The 12452-nt window shown below is 42.9% G+C and overlaps 1 protein-coding gene across 1 annotated transcript in view; it reads left to right on the top strand.

Annotated features, from left to right (window-relative positions):
• ELOVL2 (ELOVL fatty acid elongase 2) overlaps window positions 1–12452 on the top strand; it is a 196829-nt gene that overhangs the window by 133191 nt on the left and 51186 nt on the right. The window contains exons 6-7 of the mRNA XM_030210995.1: window positions 1069–1193; window positions 10171–10305. Of these exons, the coding sequence (XP_030066855.1) occupies window positions 1069–1193; window positions 10171–10305 (260 nt within the window). The remainder of the gene's footprint in view (window positions 1–1068; window positions 1194–10170; window positions 10306–12452) is intronic.

Below are 12452 nucleotides of genomic sequence, written 5' to 3'. Positions count from 1 at the left end.
CAGTAGGCTACTACAAATTATCTACTCATGGTACAGTAAATGTTCACCTAATTTTGTGTGATCCAGATTTCTGGTTATGTGAAGGACACACATGCATATGTATCAAACACCTGGTAATGGCAACATTAAAACCATTCCATAAATTTGGCACCATAGCAATTGTTAAGGTAAGTTTCAGATTTTTTTGAGGTATGAGTTTTTTGTGTTGTCCCAGGGTTTTATCACCTGTAGCTTGTACTAGGCTGCGTTTGGATGCCATTCTGTAAACAACTTATGAAATTTTATAAAATATTATAGAAACAATGTACAGGAATTAGAGAGAATTAAAAGTCTTTAATTACTCACCCACTATCACAGCATCAGATATCAGTTGTAAAGTTATAACAGACTTACAAAATCTAACATCAGTACCTCTGGTAATTATAAGTAATTAGACTAATTATATAAAGAAGAGAAATAGAAGGAGTTTGTTCCTCATATAAAGGTCATAGAACAGGGAGAAAGAAAGAATCTTAGATATAGAGAATTAGTTTCTATGAATGGGGGGGGGGGGAAGAGCACCCCTTCGGAAAAAACCATAGGCCATTGGACGGATCGGAAACTCTCTTTCCAAGCATGCCTAGTTTTTCAGAGTTCCTTTGTCTGCAGCATGGTTTTATAGGCTTTGGTGAGCATCCACCTCTCCTCTACCCTGGACCAATCATAGGTGCTACATATTGTCTGGAGACTTGTAATTGGTACTTTCATATGTGCTGGAAGCTTGCAATTGGTGTCCTTGTCATTCCTGCTTTCAGTAAATTACAAGATATACCAGGTATCTGAGTTGCCAGCTGCCTTAGCAACATTTTCACCATCAGAACATGTGACCAGCCAGAAATTCTTTCATGTGGCTGATAGAAAACGAGAGATGGGGGATGGGAAATAATGCAGTATACCTGAAGTAAAACTTTATAGCTAAAATTATAGACAAGCTGAGCTGACATTTCATTTTTAGGTTGCAAGTCTAGAGATGACGATATAATAGTGTATATAATGCATACATCATCCCCTTCCACTTTATTCCTACAGGTTTCTTTGGACCTCTGCTTAACAGTTTTATCCACATTCTCATGTACTCCTACTATGGCCTGTCTGTTATTCCATCCATGCACAAGTATCTTTGGTGGAAGAAATACCTCACTCAGGCACAACTGGTAATGCATCACTAGTTTGTTTTTCCTTTTTTAAAAGCTTTCAGTGAGCAAATTTCTGAGCCAGGAACTCATTTATATGGTGACTCTTGAGCAAAATGGTTAGGTGAAAATGTATTCATGGATGGACTAGTTCCCTTTGTTTACCTGATAAACACAATTACTGAACTGCATGATAACCTGTGATGTAGGCAGAGCACATTGGTAAAATGGTGCCATTGACAGCAGTGGCGTACCAAGGGGGGGGCGGTGGGGGCAGTCCACCTCAGGTGCACGCCGCTGAGGGGATGCCGCACGCCTGTCGGCTCTTCGTTTTCATGCTCCCTTTGCCCCGGAACAGGTTACTTCCTGTTCCGGGGCAGAGGGAGCATGAAAACGAAGAGCCGGCAGGCGCGCGGCACCCCCCCCCCCCCCAGCGGCGTGCACTCGGGGGGGGTTCTTTCGCTGGGGGATCGGGGGTTCTTTCGCCGGGGGGGGGGCACTGCACCCGGGGGGGCAGGGCGCATCGGCGATCCGCCCCGGGTGTTAGCCCCCCTAGGAACGCCACTGATTGACAGTGAAGTTATCAAAAACTGAATATATTTTATAGATGCCCATGACAGAGTACAGCATCTTGTGTCTGCACACTCTAAAAAGCTAGTCATTAGAATAAGATGACCAGCCTGCATCCATTGATAAAAATGTGACTGTCTCTGGAGAAAAGGTGATTAAAGTAGCAGATCCAAAAAGTTGAGAATAGCCGATTTTTCATGGTATGGGTCCATAAGCAGTCTGAAAAAGTTACATGTTTGAACTTTTGTTACTTTAATTTTTCACAAAAAAGAATGGTGTTTGGACTGCTGTGTTATAAATTGTTTGCTCTAACAGAATTCATTATAATTACATAAGTGTTGCTACATGCTAGGACAGATTGAAGGTCCATCAAGCACAGAATCCTATTTCCAACAGTGGCCAACCCAAGTACCTGACACCTTTTCCCAGAGATGGTCAGAAATAATTAGTGGGCAATGGTTGGGCCATCTTTCCTGTACACTTAAACATTAGATTTTCAGTAAACAGAAGTGTACCTATCAATTAGTGGACCCAGGACGGCACAGAACAAGGTGGCGTATTTTAAAATGTGAGGAGCAGTGTCAAAAAGTAAAGCCTTGACAACCTTAGTCCCCATAAGCTCCAAACTGAGTTAATTCAGCCATTTTTATGTACACATTGGGAATAATTTACTAAAATACAGTAAGATTTTGTAGTTCCTATGGTTTTACAATCAAAATTAACGACAGTGGCTGGAAAGCCTCCATGTTAACTGTCAGGGAAAGCCTCTATGTTAACTGTCAGGGTCATTCCCAACAGCATAGATAAAAGACCACATATCCGACCCAGTCTGCTCATACACCAGTAAATAAGCTTTACAATCCCTTCCACTCCTTCCAGGATCCCCTGTGCTTGTTCCATGCATTCTTGAATTCCGATACAGCAGTGGTTCCCATACTTGGTCCTGGAGGCACCCCAGCCAGTTATTTTTTCAGGATACCCACAATGAATATTCATGAGAGAGATTAGCATACATTGGAGGCAGTGCGTGCAAATCTCTCTCATGAATATTCATTGTGGGTATCCTGAAAACCTGACTGGCTGGGGTGCCTCCAGGATTGGGAACCACTGCAAAACAGTCTTCATCTCCACCATGTCTAGTCAGAGGCTACTCACATACACCACTCTTTTAATAAAGAAATAATTCCTTACATTACTCCTGAGTTTATCCTCTTTCTTGCCCATTCTATGAGCTCCTCATTCCAGAGCTTCCTTTCAAATTGAAAGCGGCCCACCTGTGCATTTATGTCACAGAGGTCATCTTTTTTTCCAAAGTATACACTAGATATTTTAAGTCTGTCCCTATATATATATATTTATATTTTGTACCCCGCACTTTCCCACTCATGGCAGGCTCTATGTTGTTTACATATACAGGTACTTATTTGTACCTGGGGCAATGGAGGGTTAAGTGACTTGCCCAGAGTCACAAGGAGCTGCCTGTGCCTGCAGTGGGAATTGAACCCAGTTCCCCAGGACCAAAGTCCACCACACTAACCACTAGGCCACTCCTCCACTCCATGCTTTATGATTAAGACAACTAACCATTTTAGTAGCCACGCTCTGGATTTAATTCATCCTGTTTATATACTTTTGAAGATGCAGTCTCCAGCATTGGGTGCAGATCTCTAAATGAGGTCTCACTAGAAGTTTATACAGAGGCACTATAACCTTTCAATTTTCTATTTTAGTAACAGAAAAATTCTTTACCATATATTAAGTGAATGGCAGATAAAGAGATCAGGGGCGTAGCTAGGTGGAGCCACGGGGCAGGGGCATAGCCAGACACCCAATTTTGGGTGGGCCTGGGCCCAAGATGGGTGGGCAGAAGTACTCCACAAGTGATTTGGTCTCTCCCCCTCTAACTTGCATGCCATATGGTCCTTCAAACATCAGCCCCTCCCCTGCATACCTTTTAAATAGCAGATTTTCACGGTCAGCGAACAGCAACTAATACACATTGCTCATGTTGGCCTCACAGCCTTCCCTCTGATGTAACTTCCTGTTTCCGCATAGGCAGGAATACATCAGCGGGAAGGCTGTGGGGCTGGTGCGAGCAGTATGTATCAGTCGCTGCTCACTGCAGGCATCTGGTATTTACAAGGTATGCAGGAGGGACAGTTGTTGGAAGTTTTCGGCTGGTGGGGCTTGGGGAATCCCTGCCAGCCACATCATAGATATGCTGCTACTGGGTGGGCCTGAGCCCAAAATGGGTGGGCCCAGCCCACCCCTGGCTACACCACTGCCACGGGGGCATGGGCCCTTGCAAATATAGCCCTGGCCTCCCTGCTTTCACCCCCCCCTGCTGCTGCCAACCCTCCCCCACTGCTGTTGTCAGGTACCTTTGCTGGCAGGGGTCTCCAACCCCCACCAGCCGAAGTCCTCTTCAGCGCCGGCTTCCGGCGCGTGGCTGATCTGGATTCTGTTTCTGTGAGTCTTGACGTCCTCACAGAAACAGAATCCAGGTAAGCAAATATGCCGGACTCAGAGACCGGCGCTGAAGGGGACTTCGGCTGGTGGGGGTTGGGGACCCCCGCCAGCACAGGTACCTGACGGTGGTGGGGGAGGGTTGGCGGTGGCAGGAGGGGGGTCAAAAGGGACGGGGGGGAGGGGTGGCGGCGCCAGGGGGAGTCAAAAGTGGCAAGGGGGGTCGGAGGCACCGGGGGGGCTAAAATGTGCCCCCTCACCTCGGGCTCTGGACTTCCCCTCCTGCCGAAGTCTGGTTATGCCCCTGAAAGAGATGCTGTTAGCTACACCTAGACAGAAAAGGGTATGGAATGCAGAAAAGGGTATGGAATGCACCTTACAGTTAACATGCAGGCAGCTGCTGCACATTACTTCTTAATGTGGCAGATAATGTTGTCTGGATAGGTGTAGCTAACCCAGCAAGAGAGAGCAAGTGCCTCACAAAACGACAAGATATACAAACACAGTAGGGATAACCAAAATAAAGGATGATGGAACTTGAAATGAAATCCATTATTGTGCATATTGGAATGAGCAGTCTCAAAGAATCAGGCCCAGCAGGACTCGACATGGGCTATGTTTCGGCAATAATGCCTTCATTAATGGACTCCTTATGCAGTCATTATTGCCGAAACATGACCCGTGTCAAATCCAACTGAGCCTGATTCTTCGACATTGTTCATTCCAACACACTATAAAGGATTTTCTTGGGGAATCTAGTTTCCCCATCCTTTATTTTGGTCATCCCTACTGTGTTTGTATATCTTGACGTTTTGTGAGGCACTTGCTCTCTCTTGCTGGGTTAGCTACACCTATCCAGACAACATTATCTGCCACATTAAGAAGTAATGTGCAGCAGCTGCCTGCATGTTAACTGTAAGGTGCATTCCATACCCTTTTCTGCATGAGAATTTAACACAGAAATTAGTATCTCCTAACTGCTAACATGGCATAGCACATAGGCCCCAATGTGTAAATAGCCGCAGTAAGTGCTGAAAGCACAATGGGGGGGAAAAAGTCAAAGGAAGTTTCTCTATAGCTGTAATCAAGTTCACAACTCCAGTCCCCTTTATTTAAACGAAAAGATGTTCCCTCAGTGAACTTTATTTTTTTAATGGATTTTTGGGTTTACGTTATCTTTGTTTTATTTGTATGCCACTTAGATTGGTTTGGATTGCTGCGTTATAAATTTTTTGCTGTTACAGAATTCATTATAATTTCATAAGTGTTGCCATACTGGGACAGACTGAAGGTCCATCAAGCACAGAATCCTGTTTCCAACAGTGGCCAACCCAAGTACCTGGCAAGATCCCAAAACACTACAATACAAAACCTCATTTGTTTTTTTTTTCTGGTGACTTTACTCACCTTTTCCCGTACACTTAAATATTAGATTTTCAGTGAACAGAAGTGTACCAAGCAATTAGTGGACACAGGATGGCACAGAACAAGGTGGTGGATTTTAAAATGTGAGGAGCAGTGTCAAAAAGTAAAGCCTTTACAAGAACCTTAGTCCCCATAAGTTTCAAACTGAGTTAATTCAACCATTCTTATGTGCAAAATGGGGATATAAATTTTTGTAAATAGATGCTTATTTTCCTTTTTGGAATAATAATGTAACTGAGTATGTGTTTAGGCATAAACACCTATGTCAACCATAGAGCTAGTGTAATTGCTTACATCCAGATTTTTGGAGATATACATAATTTATAAGTAGTATTCCATAATTCTGCACATAAACTTACCCTCTCTCTCCACACCCATGTGAAAGCCCACCTGCAAAGCATGCACTATCAAAGACTGAGCAGGCAACACATAGTGAAGGTGACACACACACATGTCAGTGCAAAACGTCCAAAGGTCTCAGTAATTCCAAAGCAGAAGTTTATTTAAAAAAATGTAGTTGACTCAACATGAATCATGTTTCGGCCACAAAGGCCTGCCTCAGGAGTCCCTATAGTGTAGAATTAGTAACTCCTCAATGCTCTATGGTGTATAAAACAAACCACCGAAGCACAGAGGTATCAGAACTGGCTGTCGTATTGAAGATTGACACATACTTAGGGCCCTGTTTACTAAGCTGTGCTATAGGCACACAATCATTTTTAGTGCATGTTAAAAATTAGCACACACTAATGCTAGACACACCCATAGAAATATATGGGTGTCTCTAGTGTTAGTGCACGTTAAAAACGATAGCACACCTTAGGAAACAGGGCTTTTACAGAATAGCAGGTAGCAGGATTAGGGTCATTTAGGCAGCTCCTTACAGAATGACCCAAGTGCATCTTTGATAATCGTGAACACTGTACAGTAAAGAACATCTGTGTTAGCAAACACCCTTTGCACTTACCATGCATCAATTATTGCTGTCAAAGCTTTGCAAGTTCACACACACAATAAGGGGCCCTTTTACAAAGCTGGAGCAGGCACTAGCACGTGCCAACTGCACGGTAAAAGAGCACTGCCGCGGCCTTGATGTGGGCTTTCGTAAAGGTGTATTTGATTTTTTTGTTTCTTGTTTATACTTATTAGTTTAGTTAGGATTCTATATAACGCAACCAAATTGCACACACAAATCTGGTCATATTCTGGATTTGCACATGCAATTTCAATACTTAACAAGCCAATCAGCGCTGATAACTGCCACTTGACAAGCAATTGTTACTAATTGGAATTAATTAGAATCTACGCACACAACTTGCTAGGTGTATTCTGTAAAGTGGTGCACATAAATTCTAATCTCTGCTGCCAAAAAGGGGGCGTGGCCATGGACGTGGAATGGGCAGACCGTGGGCATCTGAAAATCTACATGCACGGTTATAGAATACACCTGCTCTGCACCTGACTTAGACACCGAATTACACCAAGTTTTACTTAGCATAAGTGGACGCGCCTAGAGTTAGGTGTAGGCATGGCCGTTAGGCGTATTCTATAAACCGCACAGTTTACAGAATAAGCCTAGGTGGAAATATTTTTGGCACCAATTTTTCAGGTGCCATATATAGAACCTAGTCCATGATGTGTTAGTTTCTCTTTGTTACCTTTGCTAGTGAGTGAACTACGTAATTATTTCAAATAATTCAATAACAAAAAACAAAAGAGCACTGCTGTGGAACATGCTGAGGGGTCCCATGGTATTTGGCCACCAGCGCACGCTTCTTCTGTGTTAAAAAATAATTTTTCTTTTTTGGCACAGGAGGCATGTCTGGGGGCAGAGAGTAGGTGTGCCCTGTGCTAATCAGGTAGTGCGGTTACATTACTGTATGCTGCCCAATTAGCGCTGAAGTAGCATAGGAGCCTGTACCTTCTTCTACAAAGGTGGCGGCAAGGGCTCCTACGGTAACGGCCATTTACTAGTGGGGAAATTAGTGCATGGCCATTACAAAACAAATATGAAAAGGCCGCGATTTTAAGGCAGTTCATGGAAAACCAATGTGCTGACAACAGCTCTGGCCACTTTTTAGTGCGGCTTGGTAAAAGGACTCCTAAGTTTTGAGCCTAAAAGTTGTGTGTCATGATTAAAAACATGTGATGCTTTCTACTATACTATGCTATCGCCAAGGTAATTTTTATCATTTAAGAACTATTTTTCCCACTATTTCACCTTTCTTCTACTGTAAATGTGCTTTGTGTTTCCAGATGGCCCTCTTTTTTTTTTCTAAACCCCCCCCCCCCCCCCCCCCCCCCCCGTTTACTAAGGCACTCTAGCAGCTGCCGCATAGCCATAGGAGCCAACTTTTAAAAATGATTGCTGAAATTTTAGTTATTTATTTTTTTACAGGTGATGCATTCCCCCCTCCCTCCCCCTCCCCCTCGTTCCCTTCCTTCTCCCCCTCCCTCCGAGTTCCAGGGTCGTCGTCCCTCCCTCCCTTCCTCCCTCCCTTCCTTCCAGTTCCAGGCTCCCTCCCTCTGAATTTTAAAAGTCAACTTGACTTACCTCATCAGGGTTATGGCAGCTGGCAGCAGCGGTAAAAAGCGTGCAGGCTCGACCCTTAGTTCAGTTTTCCCTTCTCTCTCTCTCAGCTCTGGTCCAGCCCTCATTTCCTGTTTCTGCAAGGGCGGGACCAGAGCTGAGAGAGAGAGAAGGGAAAACTGAACTAAGGGCCGAGCCTGCACACTTTTTACCTCTGCTGCCGGCCGCCGTAACCCCGACGAGGTAAGTCAAGATGACTTTTAAAATTCAGAGGGAGGGGGCCTGGAATTGGAAGGGAGGGAGGGAGGAAGGAAGGGATGATGACCCTGGAACTCAGAGGGCGGGAGGGAACGAACTTACAGTGGGTGAAATATTGGGGGTGCTTGAGCACCCACAGCACCCATGGAGTCGGCGCCTATGCACGTGACAATGCCGACACAGCCCATTCAAAGTTGGCATTAGCGCAGGGTAGCCGCTAGTGCGGTAAACAGGGGGGGGAGAGTAAACCCACTTAATTAACTATTACCTTTTTATAACTGCATCTGTTCATTTCATTTATTAAAATTTATACCTCTCTTATCTAGCAGGAGCCTAAGCATCTTAGCTAAGAATATACATCATTCAATATCATTTACAGGATACAAACAAAAATAAGTTTTCAATTATTTTATGGAAAGCAAGATAATTCTGTTCATTATAATACCTCAGGAAGTAAATGTTATAATACTAGCTAGTTAACTGAAAAAATCTAAACTTGGATTGAAACCTTCTGAGCAACTAACGGCAAATTCAGCAGCTCTTCCAGATTGCAATTCCCAAGATAGAATAGAGAAATGAAGATTCAGAAGGCAGCTCCACGTTAAATCTATGATACATATGACCAAACAGGGAAAGCAAGCCAACTGGCATGTGCAATCTATTATTTGCAAAATTATATTCAACATGGAGCAGTCAGACCCAGTTTCTAAATCATGGGGCCCTGTTTATTAAGCAGCGCTAAGGGTGTGTTAGCATTTTTAGCATGCGTTAAATGCTAACTCCCCATATGAACATATGGGCGACTCTAGTGTTTAGCACGTACTAATTTTAGCACAGCTTAGTAAACAGGGCCCATAGTTTGTTGCTCCCCACAAAAATTAGCTACTCCCAGATTCTCGTCAAGTGAATTTCAAGGAAACTGCTTAAGGAATCCTTAAAGTATTGAGGGTCCACTGGGAATATTTTTGGTTCCCTTCATTTTTTTAGTACATTATTATTTTAGCATGTTTGAAATAGCACATTATTTTGTTTTATCACATGCTAAATTAGCATGCACTAAATGGAATAGTGAATATGCACAGTCTTAAAAAACAAACGCTAAAGCATCAGGGCTGGTGGCATTGGCATGTTATTGCCACTCTTCCTGAATTCTCATTCCAGGCAGCATAAATGCTCTGTGCTGCCTATGGGTATTTTCAAAAGTTGTTGATCCCACTATCAGGAAATGCCAGCAGGTGGCAGGGATTGTTCACAGTGACTGAATCTAGTGAGGGGACTTTCACCCCCAGAGTCAGGCTCACTGCAAGGGGGACCCTTAACACAGGACCACCAGCAAAAGCGCAGCTGCCTCTTGTAGAACACTTTGCTGCTACAGCATTTTTAATTGATGCAGATATGACTATTGAACACATGCATTTTGACATGCATTCTTAGTCCTTGGAAGAGACAACTTTCTATTAATTCTGTTTTATATAGAAATCAATTTCCAGACTAGATGAAGATTCCCTCGATGTCCTAAAAAGCTGAACACAAATAATAGAACAACCTGTTTTCTATTTCTTTGATTACAGTAATATTTAAATTAGTACAAATATTATGAACTGCTGCATTTGATTCCTAATTTTTTTTATTTATCCTTTAATCTCCTCCCCTCTTCTTCCCAAAATTATTATACAATACTGTAGAACTTGATCTTTTTTTTAAACTGTACATTACGCATGACTATGTGTTCTTTTTCTTTTTTTCCAGCTTCAGTTTCTGCTCACTATTACACACACGCTTAGTGCTGTTGTGCTGCCTTGTGGATTCCCATTTGGCTGTCTTATCTTCCAGTCTTCCTACATGACAACATTGGTGATCCTGTTTATAAATTTTTATGTTAAGGTGAGTCAAGTGCCATCAATATCCGCCCACTCATTGGAGCACACTGAGATAAAACATTTTCATGTGATGTGATATTTGAGCTACTTGAACAGATTTAGATTTTTATCCTATGGTTGAAGACAGCGTTGAATTAAGGTGTGTGTGTGTGCATGCATATAGTTGGTGTTCATTTTTGACTGGAAAACATTGGCTCAGCATTCATATTGAGCTTACAGGAAAAACAAAGAAACCAGCCCTTCAGTCCTTACAAGAACTTTGTGTCAGTTTAAATAACCAGTTAAATAGAAAGCTATATTGTCAACTCGGGGCAGGTCTTTCCAAACCTGTCCTGGGGGACCCACAGCTGATGGGCTTTTATGAAATCCTCAGTATTCAAGAGATTAGTGCATACTCAAATGTGAAAATTTATCTCATTCAAATTCATTTTGGATATCCTGTGATACAGTTGGCTGTAGTGTCTCAGTAGGAATGGGCACAGGGGAAAAGTTTGGTTCAGTTTATCTTTGGTTGAGTCACCCATTAGATTTATTTTTGGGTGTCAAATAATTTGTTTCATTCCTTTCCATTGAGGTCAGCGTGACCAGTAATTTTCTGCTACAACAGTGGGGCTTCCAGAAAACATATGAGCAATGGACAAAACGCACACTAACTCATGAAGGCACAAACCAGTTCTTATAACCATAAAAGGAAATTTTCTGTAAGCCAAAGAAGAGTATCAGAACATTAATGTGGACTCTAAACAGGTTATTAGGCCTCTTATGGGACATCCCATTTCAAGCTCTAACCTTAGGTCTTACATTCCTCAATCATAGCACCAACCACGGCACCGAAACAGTACTAATCACTCTCCTAACCAAATTCAAACAAACAATTGCAACTGGCAACAGTGTACTTCTCCTATAATTTGACATGTCCAGTGCGTTTGACATGGTTAGCCATAAAATACTATTGAACATCCTAGAATAATTCGGGATTGGAGGAAGCGTACTGAGTTGGATCAATGGCTTCCTAACCACAGGAACATACCAAGTGATATCGAACTCAAATACGTCATCACCATGGAAACCTGAATGTGGAGTACCCCAGGGATCGCCGCTCTCACCAACCCTTTTCAACCTGATGATGACACCACTGGGCAAATCGCTATCCAACCAAGGCCTCAATCCTTACATCTACGCAGACGATGTCACAATGTACATCCCGTTCAAACATGATCTAACAGAAATCACAAATGAAATCAAACACAGCCTCCAAATAATGAACTCATGGGCAGATGCATTCCAACTAAAGCTCAACGCAGTTGGCAATTAAAATTCAATGCGAAGAAATGCAAAGTGATGCACTTAGAGAGTAGAAATCCACAGGAGAAGTATGTGTTAGGTGGGGAGAGTCTGATAGTTTTGGACGGGGAGAGGGATCTTGGGGTGATAGTATCTGAGAATCTGAAGGCGACAAAACAGTGTGACAAGGCGGTGGCCATAGCCAGAAGGTTGCTAGGCTGTTTAGAGAGAGATGTGACCAGCAGAAGAAAAGAGGTGTTGATGCCCCTGTATAAGTCGTTGGTGAGGCCCAACCTGGAGTATTGTGTTCAGTTCTGGAGGCCGTACCTTGCTAAGGATGTAAAAAAAATGGAAGCGGTGCAAAGAAAAGCTACAAGAATGGTATGGGATTTGCGTTACAAGACGTATGAGGAGAGACTTGCGGACCTGAACATGTATACCCTGGAGGAAAGGAGAAACAGGGGTGATATGATACAGACATTCAAATATTTGAAAGGTATTAATCCGCAAACAAACCTTTCCGGAGATGGGAGGGCGATAGAACGAGAGGACATGATATGAGAGTGAAGGGGGGCAGACTCAAGAAAAATGTCAGGAAATATTTTTTCATGGAGAGAGTGGTAGATACTTGGAGAACTCTTTTATTAAAAAAGAAACGCAAAGCCATACAGAAACATATAACCCCAAACCAAATATATACAAACAAGTCCCCCACCTTAAATCCACCTATCTACCTATATACACTGTCAACCCCCACCCATCCTAAAATGAAATTAAATGAACATAAAATTCAAATAAAACTCGAAGCCAATTCAAAATAAACTGTCCAACCCCTCTATGGAGGTTTCAAGTGCACATGCCTCCACC

Source organism: Microcaecilia unicolor, chromosome 1 (assembly GCF_901765095.1).
Source record: "Microcaecilia unicolor chromosome 1, aMicUni1.1, whole genome shotgun sequence".
In the NCBI taxonomy this organism is placed as follows: Eukaryota; Metazoa; Chordata; class Amphibia; order Gymnophiona; family Siphonopidae; genus Microcaecilia; species Microcaecilia unicolor.
Note: the sequence above shows the minus strand (reverse complement) of the source record. Positions and strands in the feature narration are given on the sequence as shown.